Source organism: Pelodiscus sinensis, chromosome 30, assembly GCF_049634645.1.
Source record: "Pelodiscus sinensis isolate JC-2024 chromosome 30, ASM4963464v1, whole genome shotgun sequence".
Classification (NCBI taxonomy): domain Eukaryota; kingdom Metazoa; phylum Chordata; order Testudines; family Trionychidae; genus Pelodiscus; species Pelodiscus sinensis.
The window spans coordinates 2,342,153-2,364,005 of NC_134740.1; the positions used below are offsets into that span (position 1 = coordinate 2,342,153).

General features: G+C 54.6%; 2 protein-coding genes across 2 annotated transcripts in view; both read right to left on the reverse strand.

Moving 5' to 3' along the window:
- The window catches only part of LOC102463263 (duodenase-1-like), a 9,123-nt gene extending 2,150 nt beyond the window's left edge, over positions 1-6,973 (reverse strand). Inside the window, exons 1-4 of the mRNA XM_075911894.1 lie at positions 6,907-6,973; positions 3,859-4,003; positions 3,244-3,379; positions 1,740-1,994 (exon numbers count right to left, since the gene is read on the reverse strand). Coding sequence (XP_075768009.1) covers positions 1,740-1,994; positions 3,244-3,379; positions 3,859-4,003; positions 6,907-6,973 — 603 coding nt within the window. The remainder of the gene's footprint in view (positions 1-1,739; positions 1,995-3,243; positions 3,380-3,858; positions 4,004-6,906) is intronic.
- Positions 6,974-13,286: 6,313 nt separating this feature from the next.
- Positions 13,287-20,022, reverse strand: LOC142821329 (mast cell protease 1A-like). Its single transcript, XM_075912211.1, has 5 exons — positions 19,946-20,022; positions 18,717-18,864; positions 18,199-18,334; positions 16,426-16,686; positions 13,287-16,257 (listed from the first exon to the last, which is right to left on the reverse strand). Exons 1-5 carry the CDS (start codon positions 20,019-20,021, stop codon positions 16,090-16,092), a joined length of 789 nt encoding a protein of 262 aa, XP_075768326.1. The 5' UTR covers position 20,022; the 3' UTR covers positions 13,287-16,089.
- Positions 20,023-21,853: the final 1,831 nt, after the last annotated feature.

Below are 21,853 nucleotides of genomic sequence, written 5' to 3' on the forward strand. Positions count from 1 at the left end.
AAAAGAGAAGAGTGAGGGGGGATTTGAGAGCAGCCTTCAACTTCCTGAAGGGGGGTTCCAAAGAGGCTGGAGAGAGGCTGTTCTCAGTGGGGGCAGGTGGCAGAACAAGGAGCAATGGGCTCAAGTTGTGGTGGGAGAGGTCCAGGTTGGATATTAGGAAAAACTATTTCCCTAGGAGGGTGGGGAAGCACTGGAATGGGGGTATGTCTACACTACCCCGCTAGTTCGAACTAGCGGGGTAATGTATGCATACCGCACTTGCTAATGAAGCCCGGGATTTGAATTTCCCGGGCTTCATTTGCATAAGCGGGGAGCCGCCATTTTTAAATCCCCGCTGCTTCGAACCCCGTGTAGCGCGGCTACACGGGGCTCGAACTAGGTAGTTCGGACTAGGGTCCTATTCCGAACTACCGGTACTCCTCGTGAAACGAGGTGTACCGGTAGTTCGGAATAGGACCCTAGTCCAAACTACCTAGTTCGAGCCCCGTGTAGCCGCGCTACACGGGGTTCGAAGCAGCGGGGATTTAAAAATGGCGGCTCCCCGCTTATGCTAATGAAGCCCGGGAAATTCAAATCCCGGGCTTCATTAGCAAGTGCGGTATGCATACATTACCCTCCTAGTTCGAACTAGGAGGGTAGTGTAGACATACCCTGGGTTACCTAGGGAAGTAGTGGAGTCTCCATCCCTAGAGGTTTTTAAGCCTCAGCTTGACAAAGCCCTGTCTGGGTTGATTGAGTTGGGATTGGTCCTGCCTTGGGTAGGGCACTGGACTTGATGACCTTCTGAGGTCTCTTCCAGAACTGTGGTTCTATGAGTCTATGAAAAGTTGCCAGTGATGGAGACTTTTTCGGCATAGCTGATACCAGCGAGTGGGTCAGACCCAACAGCTTATCTGCACCTGTGGGCTGGGCTAAATTTGTGCTAAGGCTCAGCCCCAGCATCTGTAGACCTGGTCATTAATGTCTTGGTCTCTGACAAATTAACTCCAGGCTCTTGTCCATGCTGACTTGGTCCTATGGGAGCTCTTGGGTGTAGTGCTTGGTGAGCTACAGGATATCAGACACGATGAGTAGACTACGAGACTGCAGAGAGGTGTCTGGGATCTGAAACTTTGGAAGAACCACCAGGAATCTGTCACCAACTGTAGCGCACAGGTATTGGGTGGTATCATGGAAAAGCTATGCCGTGTCCACGGAACGCATCCACTTTTCCAAATACAAATTCGGGAAACACGGCTGTGCTCTTTCACCATCCCTGGAAGCCTCATCATACAAGGAACAAGGGATGTGTCGAAAGAGGAGGTTTTTTCGAAATTTGCTGCCGTGTAGACAGGCCAAATTTCGGAAACGTCTCTTGTCAACAGCCTGGCAGCCTCCAGTCTCCTCCACCTCCTGCATCACTAGACTTTGAGCAGACCAGCCATGGGCTGAGACCCAGGCCTCAATGCTTGTGCGTAGGTAGCAAGCGTCATTTTGGGGACCCAGTCACCTTGTGGTGTGTGAATCAGGCAGGGAAGGGACTTGTTACACCCCAGGCCAGTAGCTGACCATAGGGAGGTGAAGGTGGCCTGGGTGGAAGGCTCTGAAGAAGACACCGGTGTGACAGAGGTTGAGTCACTGGGAATTGATCATCCAGAGGGGTCAGGTCCCACTGAAAATGCCGGGCCCATGGGAGACCCGGCTGATCACACAAAGCAGCACAGGAACAAAAAGGAGCAACAGGCAGCGAAGCCACTTACCATGTAAGCCAACTTGCGGTCGTCAGGGTCCCCAGCACAGAGCATGCTGGAGGGGACGTAGTTGCTGAACTTCTCTCTGCACACCTCATCACTAATCACTTTGAGGTTTACTTCCCGAAGGATGTCAGTTCTGTCCATCAAGCCGGTCCGGCCCCAACCAGCCACACTGCACTTTGTAGGGGGCTTCACTCCACGCCGTCTCGATGTCAAACGAATCATCTGCACGTCCCTCGTCAGACACGCCTTCCCCCCCAGCTGTCAGCGCAAAGAGCAGTGGGGAAGGCAACAGACCAAGACGTGTAGAAAGAACTTCAGTAGATGGAGGCAGATCAGAATGCAAGATACAAAGGGGGGGGCTTCAATGGGGCGGTACCTGCAGCAGTGTGAGGTCACTGGGGGTGAGGGATGGGATGGGGCGGTACCTGCAGCAGTGTGAGGTCACTGGGGGTGGGGGATGGGATGAGGCGGTACCTGCAGCAGTGTGAGGTCACTGGGGGTGGGGGATGGGATGGGGTGGTACCTGCAGCAGTGTGAGGTCACTGGGGGTGGGGGATGGGATGGGGTGGTACCTGCAGCAGTGTGAGGTCACTGGGGGTGGGGGATGGGATGGGGCGGTACCTGCAGCAGTGTGAGGTCACTGGGGGTGGGGGATGGGATGGGGCGGTACCTGCAGCAGTGTGAGGTCACTGGGGGTGGGGGATGGGATGGGGCGGTACCTGCAGCAGTGTGAGGTCACTGGGGGTGGGGGATGGGATGGGTGCGGTACCTGCAGCAGTGTGAGGTCACTGGGGGTGGGGGATGGGATGGGGTGGTACCTGCAGCAGTGTGAGGTCACTGGGGGTGGGGGATGGGATGGGGCGGTACCTGCAGCAGTGTGAGGTCACTGGGGGTGGGGGATGGGATGGGGCGGTACCTGCAGCAGTGTGAGGTCACTGGGGGTGGGGGATGGGATGGGGCGGTACCTCCAGCAGTGTGAGGTCACTGGGGGTGGGGGATGGGATGGGGCGGTACCTGCAGCAGTGTGAGGTCACTGGGGGTGGGGGATGGGATGGGGCGGTACCTGCAGCAGTGTGAGGTCACTGGGGGTGGGGGATGGGATGGGGCGGTACCTCCAGCAGTGTGAGGTCACTGTGGGTGGGGGATGGGATGGGGCGGTACCTGCAGCTATGTGAGGTCACTGGGGGTGGGGGATGGGATGGGGCGGTACCTGCAGCAGTGTGAGGTCACTGGGGGTGGGGGATGGGATGGGGTGGTACCTCCAGCAGTGTGAGGTCACTGGGGGTGGGGGATGGGATGGGGGTGATACCTGTAGCAGTGTGAGGTCACTGGGGGTGGGGGATGGGATGGGGTGGTACCTGCAGCAGTGTGAGGTCACTGGGGGTGGGGTATGGGATGGGGGCGGTACCTGCAGCAGTGTGAGGTCACTGGGGGTGGGGTATGGGATGGGGGCGGTACCTGCAGCAGTGTGAGGTCACTGGGGGTGGGGGATGGGATGGGGTTGTACCTGCAGTATCATGATATCGTTGTTTAAAGTCTTCCTGTTGTACTGTGGGTGGGGGATCTGCCGTTGCACAGGGATCACTTGCTGGCTCGGTTCCCATTGGCTGACGTTATGGGCTCCCAGGACGACAGTGATGCTTCTGTGAAAGCTGAGAGCAGTACGTGGGGTGTTAGGGGCAGGGGTCAGAAACGTGTTTCTGGCTCATAAACATTGGGCTTGTGGGAACGGGGCAGCCTGGGGCTCTCGGGCCAGGATCTTAGATTCATTCTGTTGTCTTTGAACTTGGGCATCCATTCCCCCCAGCCAATTCCCCCCTCCCAGTTGATCCAGGCAGGGGTCCATGCCCAGCCCTGCCAGCCCAACACCCCATAGACCTGTCTTGAGTCTATGACGCATCCCTGCCCCACACTACAATCCCATTGATGTACCCAGGCTGGGGCTGGGCCTTGGGTTGAGAGGCCCCTAGAGACTCAATAAAACCCCCTTGAGCAGATCAGACCCCTGGGCTCTTCTCCCCCAACCTGGCCACCCCTTGCCGCTACACCGGGGTCAGAGCTCCCAGCTCCCCTGCTCACGCTGACCCCACCTACCCTCATGTCCCAGCCCAGAGGCACTTACTCTCCCTGGCAGTGAGCGGCCGTCAGCACAACAGTTGGCTTCACCAGGAACCCACCACACTTAGATTTGTTTGCACGTTGTATAAGCAGATGGGCCATGTAGGGCCTGGAGTGGGGCTCGGCTTCATGCCCCCCGATGATCTCACCTGGGGGGAGACTAGGACTGTACAAAGAGCCCCCTCATCTCCCTGCGCATGGACAGCATTCGCACCCTAATGGCTTCTCCTTCTCCACCAACCCACAGCGGGTGGACTGTGCGAAGCCCGACCTCCAACTCTCTAGTCCCGTGGAACATCGTGTGTTTCTCTAAAGGCGTATTGCTCCAAAAGCCGTGTCTGCCCCCTGCCCGTGGCGGAAACCACGTGTTCTGCCCTCCTTCTGCCGATGGGGAAACTGAGGCCCAACTGGATGGTTTCTAATTCTGGATGCCCTGGCTTCCCTCACCTTGGCCTCGAAATCCCAACCTCAGGGGGCCAGGCCAATGTTCCCACCGGGAGGCGAGAACTGATCAAATATTTCCTTCAGCCCATTCCAACACTTAACCTGCTCCTGGTGACCCTCCCCACAGAATGGGCCGGGGAGGGTGTCTCGGGGTGAGCGTGGGGGTCCTCAGGCCCTGCCCCCCGTACACAGCTGGACGTGAATATCTGCCAGCAGGTAGAAAAGAAGTTTTATTGGGTCACAGGGACACAGCAGAGCACAGAATAGATGATAACGCAGGGACCCAGAACAGGCTTCTCTCAGGGAGAAGGGGGTCTGGGTCCTGAACCCCCCTTTCCAGCTCTAAGCCCATTCTGGCCTCCTCACCCAGCTGAGACTGACTCATCCCCCAGGCCCTACCCACAGCTTGGGGTCAGCCCCCTTCCCGGGCAGGGGTTGTTATCTCCTGTGTCTGGACGGTGGGATCCACACAGCGCACAAAGCAACACAATCCTGCTCAAGAGGCATCAGTGAGTCTCTCATGGCCTCTGAAACCCACGGTCCAGAGGGTTCGCAACTGCTTTGGAGGAAAGGGTCAGAATTCAAAATGATCTGGACAAACTGGAGAAATGGTCGGAGGTCAGTAGGATGGCGTTTAATAAGAACAAACACAAAGTGCTCCAGTTAGGAAGGAACCATCCGTGTCACACACAGGCTGTGTCTAGACTGGCAAGTTTTTCCACAAAATCATCTGATTTTGCAGAAAAACTTGCCAGCTGTCTACACTGGCCTCTTGAATTTCCGGAAAAGCACTGACGATCTCATATAAAATCATCAGTGCTTTTCCGGAAATACTATGCTGCTCCCGTTTGGGCAAAAGTCTTTTTCCGAAAGACTTTTGTGCCAAAGGGCCAGTGTAGACAGCATAGTACCGTTTTCCGCAAAAAGCCCCGATTGCGAAAATGGCGATTGGGGCTTTTTTGCGGAAAACCGTGTCTAGATTGGCCACGGATGCTTTTCCGCAAACAGTGCCAATCTAGACGCGATTTTTCCGAAAATGCTTTTAATGGAAAACTTTTCCATTAAAAGCATTTTCAGAAAATCATGCCAGTGTAGACGTAGCCTCACAGAATGGGAAAGAGATGGTCTAGGGAGGAGTCCGGCAGAAAGGGATCTACGGGTCAGAGTGGACCACGAGCTAAATAGAAGCCAAGTGTGATGCTGGTGCAAAAAAAGCCAACATGATTCTGGGCTGCACGAACAGGAGTGTGATGAGAAAGACACAAGCAGTCATTCTTCCACTCTACGCTGGGCTGGTTAGTCCTCAGTTGGAGGGTTGTGTCCAGTTCTGGGCCCCACATTTCAAGGATGTGGTGGAGAAATTGGAGAAGGTCCAGAGAAGAGGAACAAGAATGACGGAAGGTCTGGAGAACATGAGCGAGACGGGAAGACTGAAAGAACTGGGCTTGTTTAGTTTGGAAATGAGAAGACGGAGAGGGGACAGGAGAGCGGTTTTCAAGTACCTGAAAGGGTGTCACAAGGAGAAGGGAGAAAAATTGTTCTCCTTGGCCTCTGAGGATAGAACAAGAAGCAATGGGCTTAAACTGCAGCAAGGGAGGTTTGGGTTGGACTTTAGGAAAAAGTTCCTACGTGTCAGAGTGGTGAAATACTGGAATAACTTGCCCAGGGGGGTTGTGGGATCTCCATCCCTGGAGATATCGAAGAGCAAGTTGTACAGACACCTGTCAGGGATGATCCGGATGGCACTTGGTCCTGCCATGAGGGCAGGGGTCTGGACTGGATGACCCCTTCAGGTCCCTTCCAGTTCTCGTGTTCTAGGATTCTTGGGTTTGTGACTCTCCCCCATGGCAGTAAGTCAAGTGTTTATGGGAGATCCTCGGAATTACCTGCCCGGCTAAGTCTGTGATCCTGCACCCCATATTCTTCACAGTAATATTATTATCATGTGATTCTGACAAACCCATTTAATAAGAGGGTGGGGAAGGGATATTCAGGGCAACGAATGAGTCATTAGGAAAAGAACCCCAATAGATCTTAGGAGAAGTGTATTCCCTACCAGGTGACCCGTCCTGATAATGCTACAAACAGCCTGCAAGTGACAGCTGCTGTTTTCACTTGACGGCCGGCATTCCTCCTACCCATCACAGGGGCTGTTTTGAAAATCTGCTGCTGCTATTTACATCTGGGGCCACCAATCTGGATCAAGGCTGCCCAGACGCCAAGAGAGATCAGGGTTTCCTTGTGCCCGGGTTGGCACAGACTCTTCCCGAATGAGCATCCATTTAGAATCACAACACTGACAAAGGGAGAAGGAACAAAGACCTACAAGTCCTGACTTCCCATCCCCCACCCCGCTCTGACCACTAGACCCCACTCCTCGGTTGGAGGTACCACCCAGGAGAACTGGTTCCCACCAAGGGGAGATTAAGAAAAAGGATTTCGAGGCCTCAGGCTCAGCCAGAAACCATTAGGCCAGGGCTGCATCCATCAATACCCCTTTGTTCCTGGCCAGTCCTTGCATCCGACTCTGGGGAGGAGCTGGGATTTGCACACAACTCAGAAAACTCCCCACTCTGTCCCCACAATCCCTGTTCCTCCCCACACTCACCAGCCCCAGCGCCAGGGGGCAGGAGAAAGGCCACAGGCAGCAGGATCAGGAGCAGCATCGTCACCATCTGGGGAAAGCAACAGGGCTTGTGACTCAGCCCCAGGGATTTTATAGAGCCAGCCGCAAACCGGCGATCACGTGGTGGCTGCACAAATGGGGAGCTGTCACAACCCAGGTGCCCACAGAAACCTCAGCAACAGGCTGCTGACCTGTGGGGGCAGGAGGAAGGGGGCGGTGTCTGAAAAACAGCCTCCCTCTAGAGGAAAGTCCCTCTGTCCCAAGAGCATCCGGGAACAGGGCTCCATGGATCCTATCTGGATCCCAGCACACCTGGAACCATCTGGAGCTCACCTGTCTCCTCAGTGCCAGAATCTCATTGGTGGAGAACGCGGGCGATGCTGAGTCACCTGCTGGCTTGGCTCAGCTCCCTGCTTCCTGCCCAGTGTGTGTCTCAGAGCTGCAAGCTGGGGATGGGGAAATGGCTGAGGGTTCCTGCAACCCAAGGCAGAAATTCTCCCAGGGGGTGGGAGTACGTAGCCCACCAGATGAGGGACCTGGGGGAGCACAGGTATGATGGTGCTGGGTCACAGGGATGGCCCTAAACACTCAGAGCTTGGGCTGTATTCCTCTGGGTGACCTAATGGCCAGCATGGCTAAGGACAGAGCAAACTTCCTTACTCAAACACACTTTTGGGAACCTGACACCAGCGGTCCTGGATTCTGAAGGTTTGATGTCTTAGCCCAACCATTAAGAAAAGAACTTATCGTCAAAACAGAAAGGGAGGAGAAAATGCCAGGTTCACTGTTTTAATCTGGAAACACAGTAGCTAATTGTTTTTGCATGATCTGTTGGCTTAGCGTCATCCAGCGGAAAACCTGCCAGTACCACTGTATTCAATAGACCAAAAGGGCTCCCTCCCTTTTCGGGAGCCAGAAGGCAACTGTGCAAAGGAAGTCGATAAAAACCCCTTCTAACCGTTTTAAAGATAAGTTCATTTCTTAATTTTTTGGCTAACCATGATCAGAAAGATAGAGCTTCCAACAACCAACGGTCTATTTGCTTCAAAGAAAACATCTGTAAGGACTTTTTTTTTTTTACAACCAAAGGCCCTTCTTCTAAGATAAGAACACAAGAATGGCCATACTGGGTCAGACCAAAGGTCCATCCAGTCCAGTATCCTGTCTGCTGACAGTGGTCAATTGCAGATGCCCCAGAGGGAGGGAACAGAATAGGTAATCCTCACATGATCCTACCCACTTCCAGAGAAACAGAGGTTAGGGATATCAGTCCTAACCTCCATGAATCTATCTAGCTCTTTGTTGAACCCTGTTAAAGTTCTGGCCTTCACCACATCTTCTGGCAAGGAGTTCCACAGGTTGACTGTGCCCTGAATGAAGAAAAAAGCTAAAATTCAACAAACCCACAATCATTGCAAGAGACCACACGCCATAAAATGACATGAGCCGTAAACTTTTTCAAGCATGAAAGTCCTTTTCCCATCATGGACAATAAAAGTTCAAAAGAGCCACCAGTAGCAGGTTTTCTACTGGATGACACGAAGAAAGCAGCTGACACAACAGTTAGTGACTTTTTTCAACTGTAAAGGGAAAACTTTGTATTTTACAAGAAGGAGACACTTTTGAGATAAACACCAAGCTGGATACGTGAAGGAACTCAAGCCCTCCGTCAATCATAAACGCAAGCTCTAAACGAGCTGTAACAGAGCGAAGTCTCTTTTTTAGGAATATGTTTTAGACGTTTGGTGACCTAAGCATGCGTAAGATATTCTAGCCAAATTGCAGCCCACGGGCCAGATCCAGTCTGCCAGGGTTAGCACCTGCGGGTCCCTACCCCTGTATTTACCTACGCCTCTGCTGGTACCAGCAATCAGCTCCTATTGGCCATGGATCATCCTTTGCAGCCAATGGGAGCTTCAATTGCCCGTACCTACAGGGGTGCAGGTAAATACAGCAGCAGTGGCCCATCAGGGGCTAACTCTGAAGAACCACCTCCGTTTTATTGCCTACCATTGCACTAGACTAGTCTTGTAACAAAGTTTTTCAAGGAACCAGGAGAAGACGTGAGTAGAACATGAAAACGGGCGCCACGTAGGGGAGTCCCCCTGTGTGTGTCATGTAAAAAATTCGCCGTCAGTCTAGAGGGCTGCCAAATATTACTGAACAGCAGCGAATCAAAACGATCTAATCACAATTAAAGAAAATCCACACCTGTTTACAGATCCATCAATTGTGACGCCATCGCAGTATTACCCATCCGACGTTATTTAGTACGGCTTTGATATAAAATAATTATTTAAAGAGCTCTTTTGCCAGGAAGGAGAGAAATTAGGTAATACGAGGTCCCCCTCCCTTTCCGTCGCTCGCAGACAACCATGCGAAGGAAGTAGATAAAACTCCCTTCTAACAGCTTTGAAGAGAATCTTGTTTCTTGATTCTTTGTCTAACTGTGAATACAACAAGACACCTTCCCAACACAGACGGCCTCTGTCCCACAATGAAATCCTCACTCACTTCTTCAGCTTTTGCTAGAAGAAAAGTGCTATAGAGCAAGTATGCAACTTTTATAGCCAACGGCCCCTCTTCGAAGATACAGCCACCGACAATCTCACGTTGAAAAATACGGACCCTCTAGCCTTTGTAAACTGGGAAAGAACTTTCCCCAGTACTGACACAAAACATTCAAAACAACCTGCAGGTTTGTACAGTGCATGACACTGAGGCTATGTCTAGACTGCAGGCTTCTTTTGAAAGAGGCTCTTTCGAAAGCATCTTTCGAAAGAGCCTCTTTCGAAAGAGAGCGTCTAGACTGCACGGAGAAATTTCGAAAAAGCGGCTTGCTTTTTCGAAAGAAAGCATCCAGTGAGTCTGGATGCTCTCTTTCGAAGACGCCCTATTTACATTGAAGAACGCCTTCTTTCGAAAGAGGAACTTTCGAAAGAAGGCGTTCTTCCTCGTAAATTGAGGTTTACCGCCATCGAAAGAAAAGCCGCGTTCTTTCGAATTAATTTCGAAAGAACGCGGCTTGAGTCTGGACGCAGGGGAAGTTTTTTCGGGAAAAGGCTACTTTTCCCGAAAAAACCCCTGAGTCTGGACACAGCCTAAGAAGGCAACTTCTACAAAAATTAGCTACTTCCAAAAATGGAAGGGAAACCTATATAATTGAAAACTAGGAGCCATTTCTTCTAAGATAAACACCCACGTTGATTATCTGAAGACACACAAGCCTTGAGCGAACCGTGTAAACCAGTTTGAACCGAGCTATGACCAAAAGTCTCTTGTTTGGGAATATTTTGTGCAAGTTCAGTGACAGACGCTTGTTTAAGATACACTGGCCTGGCCTTTTTTAAAAGAACCTGAAAACCAACTAAGTGGAATATGAACACTGTCCATAAAAGGGAGTTTACATGGGTTATTCTTAAAAAAAAAATTGCTCTAAGACTACAAGGCTGCCAAGTTTTACTGAACACACGGAGATTTTAATTTAGTACAATCAAAATGTAGGAAGATTGATCCCTGCTTACTGATATGTCAGTTGTGAAGACGTAGCAGTTTTGCGGGTTATAAGTCATTTAGTCTGGTTTTTGTATTAAAAAAAACGTTGAAAGAGTTGTTTTATAATAAAGGACCGAATGTGTGCATTAACACATCCGCTTCCCTTCTTGCTCCTAGAAGACCCCCGTGTGAAGGAAGTAGATAAGTATCCCTTCTAACTGTTTTAAAGATAAGCTTGTTTCTTCATTCTTTGGCTGACGTGAATATAAAAATTTACCATAAATGGCAGTCCATCATCTCTACCATGAACGACAACAGTCTCTCATAAAATCATAGACGCCTAAAGCTGGAAGAGGCCCCATCTGGAGTATTGCATCCGATTCCAGCCCCCCTGTTACAGAAGGGATGTGGACACATTGGAGGAGGGCAACAAAACGATTACGTGGCTGGAGCACATGATCTACGAGGAGAGGCTGAGGGATTGGGGCTTGTTTAATCTGCAGAAGAGAAGCAAGAGGGAGGGATTTGAGAGCAGCCTTCAACCACCCATGGTAGCGGTTTTCAGGTATTTAAAAGGGTGCCACAAGGAGGAGGGAGAAAAATCATTCTCCTTTGCTTCTGAGGACAGGAATAGAAGCAATGGGCTTAAACTGCAGCAAGGGAGGTTTAGGTTGGTCGTTGGGAAAAAGTTCCTACCTGTCCGGGTGGTGAAACGCTGGAATAAATTGCCCAGGGAGGTTGTGGAATCCCCATCTCTGGAGAGATTGAAGAGCAGCTTGGATGGGCATCTGTCAGGGATGGTGTAGACGGAGCTTGGTCCTGCTGTGAGGGCAGGGACTGGACTCGATGACCTCTCGAGATCCCTTCCAGTTCTAGTGCTCTAGGATTCTACCTGAAGGGTAGACAGAAATTGGAGAGAGGCTGTTCTCAGGGGTGTCAAACGGCAGAATGGGGAACAAAGGTCTCAAGTTGCAGTGTGGGACCAGCTTTGGCAGTGTGGACTCATTGTTTAGAAAATTGACCCAAGGTGGCTAAATTTGACCTAAGCTCCTAGTGCAGACCAGGCCTTAAATAAACTCTCACCTTGATTATCTGAAGAAGCACAGGCCCTCAGTAAGCCATGAAGACTGATTTTGAATGAGAATGGCCAGACCCGGTCAGACCAAAGGCCTATCCAGCTCAGGGTCCTGTTTGCTGATAGTGGCCAATGCCAGATGCCCCAGAGGGAGGGAACAGAATAGGTAATCCCTCCCCATCATCCACTTTCAGAGAAACAGGGGATGTCTACACTACAAAGTTAGTTCGAACTAACAGACGTTAGTTCAAACTAACTTTCATAGGCACTACACTAGCACTCTGTTAGTTCGAATTTAAATCGAACTAACGGAGCGCTTAGTTCAAACTAGGAAAACCTCATTTTACGAGGATTAAGCCTAGTTCGAATTTACTAGTTCGAATTAAGGGCTGTGTAGCCCCTTAATTCGAACTAGTGGGAGGCTAGCCCTCCCCAGCTTTCCCTGGTGGCCACTCTGGCCAACACCAGGGCAACTCTACTGCCCCCCTCCCGGCCCCAGACCCCTTAAAGGGGCACGGTCTGGCTACGGTGCCCGTGCCAGGTGCAAGCCTGCCAGCACCCAGCCAGCAGACCCTGCACCTGGCACGGATCGAGCCAGCCACCCGATGCCCCCCAGCCCTCCCCCTCTTCCCGGGACCAGGCTGGCGGCTCCCGGGAGCTTGCCCGTGACCGCAAGAGGCGGGCACCCGCCTGGGCTAGTGCAGACATCATGGACCTCGTCCACGACCTCCGCACTAGGCACAGGAAAGCGGCCGTCTAGGGCAGGAGAGCTGCCAGCCTGCCCACCCAGGACCAGGTGTGCATGAAAATCAAGGGGGTCCACTGAGACCCCCGACCCTGAGCCCTGAGCTTACAATGGCCGTCCTGGGTCAGACCAAAGGTCCATCTAGCCCAGTAGCCTGTCTGCCGACAGCGGCCAACCCTAGGGACCCTGGAGGGGATGGACCGAAGACAGTGACCAAGCCATTTGTCTCATGCCATCCCTCTCCAGCCTTCCACAAACCTTGGGCAGGGACACCACTCCTACCCCCTGGCTAATACCACTCCATGGACCCAACCTCCATCACTTGATCTCACTTCCCTTTAAACTCTGTTCTAGTTCTAGCCTTCACAGCCTCCTGCAGCAAGGAGTTCCACAGGTTGACTCTTTGCTTTGTGAAGAACAACTTTCTGTTACTAGTTTGAAGCCTGCTACCCATTCCTGTCCTTTGGTGTCCTCTAGTCCTTCTTTATGGGAACTAATGAAGAACTATTCTGTATGCACCCTCTCCACCCAACTCCTGCTTTTAGAGACCTCTATCCTGTCCCCCCTCCGTCTCCTCTTTTCTAAGCTGAGAAGTTCCAGTCTCTTTAGCCTCTCTTCATATGGGACCTGTTCCCAACCCCTGATCATTGTAGTTGCCCTCCCCTCTCCCACCCTCTCTCTTGCCCTCTCCCACCTCCTTTTCCCAGTCTCCCCCAGGTTTGTTCAATAAAGACAGATTCCATTTGTGAACACAATTGTCCTTTATTTTGTACGTCAGGAAGGGGGGCTAGGGAAGGGTAAGTGGAAGGAGGTGAGGGAGGAATGGGGTACGAGCCCCCAATGGGGAGGACTGGGCTTGCTCTGCGGGCTTTTGGGGTGGAAGCTCTCCTGCAGCCCCCCAATTGCCCCCTCTCCCCAGATGGCAGCCTGCGGCAAGTGCAGCCGGGCTGATGGCCGAGTGCTGTGATATGCCCAGTGTGGGTATTCCGGGCAATCCAAGCCAGGACTGCTTTGCAAGCGGGGCACCCCTGAGAACTGTCTGTCCGGGGTGGGGGGCGGGACCCTTTAAGCACAGCCCTCGGCTAGCCTGAGACAGCATCTCCATGCTCTAAGTCCTCCTCTGATGCCCTGCCGGCACTGCTTCCAGCCATCCTTAAGCCTGGTTCAGGGTCCACTTAATGTGGACATGCTAGTTCGAATTAGCAAAATGCTAATTCGAACTAGTTTTTTAGTCTGGATCCGTTAGTTTGAATTAGCTTAGTTCGAATTAACTAATTCGAACTAAGTTAGTTCGAACTAACTTTGTAGTGTAGACATACCCTCGAGACTGACAACGATCTATGTTTTATAATGTATATTATCATGAGCTGTTCTGTAAAACCCACTTCATCAGATGGGTTGCAGTGAAAGTAAGAGATTCCAAGGTCTATAATACAGCAAAACCAGTTCACTGCCAATTGTAGAACCCATATTAATGCGGGCTGGATGTGTCCTTTCCATAGCTTTCGATGTGTAAATGCGGATGTCAAAAGCAGGGGAAATTGGCTTTGTCGGGTGTTAAGCAGTTAATGTTCCTCTTCAATCCCAGGGTCACGGTGTTCTATCTGATCATCGGCTTTGGCCCGCCCCCTCCGGGGCACCTGGCACTGGCCAATGTGGGCATACAGGCTACTGGGCTAGATGTCTGTTAGTTCAAATTAACTTTGTAGTGTAGACATACCCTAAGATTCATTTTAGATCCACCCCCATTGACAGAGATCTATTCTGGTTTCCATGGGATCCCCACACATCCATTCTAATCCCATCTCCCCAGCCCTGCCAGCGCCGGGCCCATCGCACCAGGACTCTGAGATCTTTTCCAATGTTGGCCAGGAGATGGGTTGCAGGAATTGCTGGACTTATGATGCTCACGTGTGTGTGTGTGTGTGTGTGCGTGTGTGTGTGTGTTTGTGTGTGTATCTCCCTTCCCCAGGGAGAGGGTCTGGGTCTGACCCCAGACAGATCTGGTGCCCCATGGACAGGGGACAAGGCTAAGAGATGTAGGTCCAATCCATCTATCTCCATACACCTCCTCTAGATAGATAGGAAGATAGATAATAGGTCAGTGACACACCTAGATTGAGACAGACTAAATAGAGATGTAGGGATGGGTGGATGGATTCATGGATGGACAGACAGGTGGGTGGGTAGGAAGTAGAAGAGTTGATTTTTTGCAGCTAGAGCTTTGTCAAACCTATTTCTGTTCCAGATGTAGCAGCCTCAGGGGTCAGGACAAGTAATGGCTGTCACGTTACTGGATTTTAAAAGGAGCAACCAGATCATTGCTGCGCCTATGGATCAGAGAGGGTGGTTGCCCCAATGTCTGCACAAAGGGGGCCGTGTGAGGTGTCGAATGAAAGCTCATGTTCTACTGCTCTGCGTATGCTATTCATGTCCCTGTGTCAGGTCTGTATGTGGGGTTATGAATGTGCTGCTCCGACCTTCACTCTCTCTTGTACAGAACAATGGTTCAGTTGGACGATGCTAATTAACGGGACTCCAGGGACAAGGGATGGACTCCGGAGACTTTTAAGCCAGCAGGTTGTAACATCTCTGCTCCGAGCCTGCATCGAGAACCGCGTCGTTGGTGTATGTGACACATTCTCCTTAACGACCTCGCTCTCAGCCTCTCCTCTCCTTTGTTCACACAGATTGTAGCTTCTCAGGGATTGGCCCAGCGTGCTCCAGTGGGCGAGATGCAGAGTGGAATCTGACCGAGGATGTGTGGCGGGTTCTTTGGGACCAGAAAGACCCAAAGATCATTCGGGGTAGGTCGATTGGGATCTATAACCCCTTAACTGTGGGTAAGGCCCGGGGCTGATTGTGGCACAGGGAGAGCTGGGGTGTCCAAGGGGTTTTGCTCAGGCTTCCTACTGCCCGGACTGGCATCTGAAGCGCTCGGTGTGACTGGTGTGTGGCCTGTTTGGGAAGGTCTCTGCTCTGGGGCTGTGAGGAGCCCTCTGGCCTGGCCCATCACTGGGGCACAAGCAGCTTTTCTCCCCTGAGTAACCTTCGTGTCTGTCTCACCCTCGAGGGGTGCAGGTCCCACCCCCAGACCCTCGTGGCCCATGACATCGCTGATCCCAGGTGTGCTGGGGCCCAGCCAAGAGCATTAACCACCAGCCCGGCCTGCCTGTAAGGTCCCTTCCCTCCTGGCCTGGGCAGGTCCAGCCGCTGCTCTGGATGGCAAAGCTCTGGGTGGATGCGTCAGTCAGGAGCCATTTTTTATAACTTCACTTTATTACTGGCTGGCTACGGAGCAGGCAGCGAAATGCAGCCGGGCAGGGGAGCTGGGCAGGGGCGGATCAGGGCCGATGTTTGATCTGCAGTAGTTCAGTGCAGACATCCCGGAGTTCCCCTCCCGCCGGCCTGGCCTCCTCCGGAACCGGGTGTGTTTGGGACAGGCAGAAGCGACTCCAGGGGGCTAGCGTGTGGGGAAGGCCCCAAGAGGGCAGGGCTGGGGGCGATTCCAGCAGGAATGTGCTGGTGGACGTTACAGGGAAGAGCTCCCACTAGCTGTCACTCACCTGGCTCACACCGGGGAGAGCTTCAACCCGCCCGGTCATCCTAGAATTTGGCTTTTCATGAACATGACCCAGCCGATCCCTGGCCAAGGGGCACCCGGCCCTGAACATGGATTTTAAGTCTCCTGATGGGTTAGGCACGACCAGAGCAGAACAGTGGTTGGGGGAGGGGACTGCAGCTTGCAAGGGGGAGGAAACTCAGGCTGGGCTGTGGGGCGTTCAGCCCCTCTGCCGAGCAGGCCTGACGTCTGGGCCTCTCCAAGGCACAGGAGCGAGGCAGAGCCGGGCTATGCAGGGACCCTGGACAGGGCTCTGGGCTGCAGCCGATGCATGTTCTTGTGGATCCAGCTGAGGAAAGTGGAGACTCTCGTGTACACTCCCGGGGGGGTGTAGGGCCCCCAGGAGACGATGCCCTGGGCCTTACCCCTGCACACCAGGGGGCCACCGGAGTCGCCCTGCAGTGGAAACCAGACCATGGAGGGAAAACGGCTCAGTGAAACCCCGATGAGACCAAGCCCCTCCCTGGCCCCTGCCAAGCCTGGCCCAATTGTCTCAGCCCGATCCCCCACACACGCCCTCGGAGCAGCGATGCACGAAGAGCTTCAAGCCAGGATCACATTTACCTTTGCAGAATCTTTGCCCTTCTGTGCCTGCCCTGCACACAGCATGGTCGCCGGGTCGTAGCGACGATACCCCGAGCACTTGTCATCCTCCAGCACCTCCACGTCCACCTCCCGCAGCGCGTTGGCAGCTGATGAACTATTCTTAGCGATCGTGCGGCCCCAGCCGGCCACACTGCACATGGTCTCGGGCTGCATCCTTCCATTGCTTTCAGGCAGGGCGATGGTCTTCACAAATTTGTTCAGCTTCGCAGCCTTCGCCAGCTGTGACATAGGAAAGATAAAGATAAACATGAGGGTCGCGCTAAAGGGAAAAGACATAGACATCATACGATGGGGGCGGTACCGGTAGCAGTGTGAGGTCACTGGGCGAGGGGGATGGGATGGGGGCGTTACCTGCAGCAGTGTGAGGTCACTGGGGGTGGGGGATGGGATGGGGGTGGTACCTGCAGCAGTGTGAGGTCACTGGGGGTGGGGGATGGGATGGGGGTGGTACCTGCAGCAGTGTGAGGTCACTGGGGGTGGGGATGGGATGGGGCGGTACCTGCAGCAGTGTGAGGTCACTGGGGGCGGGGGATGGGATGGGGGTGGTACCTGCAGCAGTGTGAGGTCACTGGGGGTGGGGGATGGGATGGGGCGGTACCTGCAGCAGTGTGAGGTCACTGGGGGTGGGGGATGGGATGGGGGTGGTACCTGCAGCAGTGTGAGGTCACTGGGGGTGGGGGATGGGATGGGGCGGTACCTGCAGCAGTGTGAGGTCACTGGGGGTGGGGGATGGGATGGGGCGGTACCTGCAGCAGTGTGAGGTCACTGGGGGCGGGGGATGGGATGGGGCGGTACCTGCAGCAGTGTGAGGTCACTGGGGGCGGGGGATGGGATGGGGCGGTACCTGCAGCAGTGTGAGGTCACTGGGGGTGGGGGATGGGATGGGGCGGTACCTGCAGCAGTGTGAGGTCACTGGGGGTAGGGGATGGGATGGGGCGGTACCTGCAGCAGTGTGAGGTCACTGGGGGTGGGGGATGGGATGGGGGCGGTACCTGCAGCAGTGTGAGGTCACTGGGGGTGGGGGATGGGATGGGGCGGTACCTGCAGCAGTGTGAGGTCACTGGGGGTGGGGGATGGGATGGGGCGGTACCTGCAGCAGTGTGAGGTCACTGGGGGTGGGGGATGGGATGGGGCGGTACCTGCAGCAGTGTGAGGTCACTGGGGGTGGGGGATGGGATGGGGCGGTACCTGCAGCAGTGTGAGGTCACTGGGGGTGGGGGATGGGATGGGGGCGGTACCTGCAGCAGTGTGAGGTCACTGGGGGTGGGGGAGGGGATGGGGGTGGTACCTGCAGCAGTGTGAGGTCACTGGGGGTAGGGGATGGGATGGGGCGGTACCTGCAGCAGTGTGAGGTCACTGGGGGTGGGGGATGGGATGGGGTGGTACCTGCAGCAGTGTGAGGTCACTGAGGGTGGGGGATGGGATGGGGGTGGTACCTGCAGCAGTGTGAGGTCACTGGGGGTGGGGGATGGGATGGGGGCGGTACCTGCAGCAGTGTGAGGTCACTGGGGGTGGGGGATGGGATGGGGCGGTACCTGCAGCAGTGTGAGGTCACTGGGGGTGGGGGATGGGATGGGGCGGTACCTGCAGCAGTGTGAGGTCACTGGGGGTGGGGGATGGGATGGGGCGGTACCTGCAGCAGTGTGAGGTCACTGGGGGTGGGGGATGGGATGGGGCGGTACCTGCAGCAGTGTGAGGTTGCTGGGGGTGGAGGGTGGGGTGGAGTGGTACCTGCAGTATCATGACATCGTTATTATGAGGTTTATCATTGTACTCCGTGTGGGGGATCTGTTGTCGCACTCGGATCACTTGCTGGCTCGGTTCCCGTTTGTCGATGTTGTGGGCTCCCAGGGTGACAGTGATGTTGCTGTAAAAGCCGAGAGCAGCACGTGGGGCGTTAGGGGAAGGGCTCCGACGTGTGTGTTTCTGACCCTTAAATTCTGACCTTGCAGGGGCGGGGCAGCCCGGGGCTCTCAGGGCGTGTCTCAGATTCCAGCCCTCCCCTTCATCCCATTCAACTCCCCCTTCCCATCTCAATCCAGGCTCAGTCCGTACTTAGCTGCCCTGGGGTGATACCCCTGCACCCTCCCTGCCCTAGGCTGGGCAAGGGGCTGGGCCGTGGGTTGCAGAGGCCTGGCCACCCCCTGACCGACCTCTGTGTCCCAAGCCGGCACCAGAGCTCCCAGGTCCCCCTCCCCTGATGACTCCACCCCACCCCCACCACCGCGTCCCTGTCCAGAGGCACTTACTCTCCCTTGCAGTGAGCGGCCGTCAGCACAAAATCCTTCGCCACCAGAAACCCGCCACAGCTACTAGTCTTCTTTCCACGTCGTATTTCCAGGTAGACCATGTAGGGCCTGGAGTGGGGCTTGGCTTCCCTTCCCCCGACGATCTCCCCTGGGGGCAGAACAGGGCCATAGAAAGGGCCGCTGTGATTCTCTGCTTGGGGGATCCAGGTCTCTGCATCCCTCCGTACCACCTGCTCAGCTCTGCCCTACATTGGGCCCCCCGTGGGGCTGGAGGGGAGATCTGGAGCTTTCATCTGGCCGGGTACAGGGAGGGGAAATCAGTGCGAACCGCCCCAAGAGTGGGGCACTCGTCACCCTGCCTTGCGTGCTCAGCTCTGTGGGGTCTGGACCGTCCCCAGCAGGGCACGGACGGGGCTTGTGTGGCTGCGTCTCCACCCGCCCGCTGCTCCCCGCCCGACTCACCACAATACGGCTGCCAGGGGAAGTGGTTTTACTGAACGAACCCTCCCCCAGGGAGCCCCTTCCCCCTCCGTCCTGGCTGAGCTTTTCTCGTGTGCCCCCGGCTCTTCCCCGCCCGTGCTGGGAGATGTCGACAGGACAATGGTCAGGCTTTGGCGGCTGAAGTAAAGGTCAGTGATGGGGTTGAACATGCAAAGGGAGAATGTCCCTCGGGAAAACCACAAATCTCCTGGGATCTGCTCGGATCCCGGCGGGCGGGCGGGAGTGGTGCAAGTTCTCCCCATTAAGGAACGGAAGTGATTGGCTTCACTGCGGGAGCTAGACCCAGGTCAGGGACCTTTCACTGTGCGCTCCTAAGGGGTTTGGGTGCCTGATTCCCGTCAGCAAATCATGGAAATAAAAGCCCCAGAGACGTTTAAATTCCCCCCAGAGATGCTGAGCTGGGAAAGGATCCCAAGTTTCTTAGGTCCGAGCCCTTCCCCTTAGCTCCCTGCTCTTGCCCCGCTCCACCAATTGCTCCTAGCATCTCTCCCTAGACACCCTGCTGGCAGCTCATTGCGTCTCCAAGTAGGACACACGGCTCGGCGTGGGGTCCCACAGAAGCCCTCAACAAGCCGATCCACACGCCCCATAGGCGGAGAGCCCCAGAGATACTCAGGGGAGGCTGCAGGGGTCCCAATAGCCCCTCGGCCCCAGGCGGGGCAGGGGAAGACCCTCACTTACCCCACAGCTCCCACCCTGCTCACCCCCAGTGCCCTTCCCCCACTCACCAGCCCAGCCCCCAGGGGGCAGGAGGAAGGCCCAGGGGAGCAGACCCAGAACCAAGAGCTGCATCATCAGAGCCATCCCGGGCCAGGCACGGAGCCGCTCCCTCCGGTCTGAGGCTTATATGGACCAGGCGGAGCAGAGTGGAGGCAGGTCCAGCCAATCACAGGGCCCCACGTACACGTCTGCTTTGTAACGCCCACTGGAGATTGGCCATGGGCCAAGGTGCCCACGGGGCAATTCTCCGGCTACACCCACCTAGCGGGAGGTTTCCTCTCTGCTCCGGTCCTGGCCTGGTGTCAGGGCGACGGGGCCCCTGCCCGTCTGTCAACCTGGGGATGTGGCTAACGCTGCCCTCCCCATCCACCAGGGTCAGAAACGCCCCACGGCCAGTCTGCAGTGAGATCCCACAGCCCCGAGATCTCAGAGGGGGCAGAGGGGACAATTCCTGCCCCTTTGCTCACTCCAGACACCAGACCCACCCACTGGCAGCAGGAGACACGAGGCCTTTTCCCTCCAGGGCAGAGGGAGCAGAGTTCGGTCCATAGGCCATATCGGACCCTCTGTACTGCCCTGACCTCCCAGCTGGGGCTGGCCCCCAGCCCCCCCATCTGGCCCCTTTCTCTGTAGCTTCTGTTCGCCAGCCCCTCCCCATCTGGCCCCTTTCCCTGCAGCTTCTGTTCCCCAGCACCGGGGCGGTGCGCTACTGAGGTTCTCATCCCTGATGCCCTGCATCCCGCCATCCAGTGTCAGATCACAGATGTGACCCACAGGCCAATCACTTGCCCACCCCTGCCCGAGGGCATCTCTGTGCTGCTGGCCCTGCTCTGGCCCCCCCTGTATCTGCCCCTCTCCATCCAGTTCCCACGGGCTGGGCACAGCATGGATCAGTATCAGCGCTGGGTGAGAACCACACCGTGCCCTTGTGTGAGACAGATACGGGTGGCTCTGATCTCCCTGATACCAGCCTCCCGCCTCAGACCTTGTGTACGTGACACCCAAAGCATCTCTGCCCCCCAGACAGATGTCCAGCGACTGACACTTCTGCTGCCTTATTCAGTGGATCAGCTCCCAATGAGGCTCAGCCCATCTCCTGTCCTTTTGGTCCCTGGCCAGTGGGGGAGGTGTCATCTCCCTTCCTGGGAATGGATCACACAGAGCCAGGAGCATCTCTGGTCCAGCCATGTCTGCATCCAAGGTCCCAACCAATCCCCCTGATGCCTCCGATTCACGTCAGGGACTCCTATTGGAGCGACCAGCAGCGTCCAACTGTTGTGTGGACCAAGATCTGGGAGTAACTGCAGAGTGTCCTCTGGAAACACCCACCCCGTGAGCAGTGTCTGTCCAAACAGTGAACTGAATGGTAGGAATCATTGAAAAAGGGATGTGGAATAAGACAAAAGATGACTTCTTGCCTCTCTGCAAAACCCTGGGGAATGCACATCTTCAACGCTGTGTACAGATGTGGTCAGCTCATCTCCAAAAAGTCACCTTGGCCCTGGAAAAAGTTCAGAAAAGGGCATCACAAGTTATTAGGGGTTTGGAACAAGTGTCCTATGATGGAGATTTCTCAGCTTAGAAGAAAAGTGGACATTTGGGGGATAGGATCAAGGTCGATAAAACCATGCCGAGTGTGGTGCAAATGAAAGGCGAAGTTAATTACTTCTTCTCAAAACTCGAGAACGAGGGGTCCCCAAATGACATGAATAGGCAGCAGGATTAAAACCAATAAAGGGAACCAGAGGGGGAGCCGTGTTAATGTATAACTTTAAAAACAGCAAGTAGCTGTGTGGTACCCCAGGGTATGTCTACACTACTCCGCTAGTTCGAACTAGGAGGGTAATGTAAGCATACCGCACTTGCAAATGAAGCCCAGGATTTGAATTTCCCGGGCTTCATTTGCATAAGCGAGG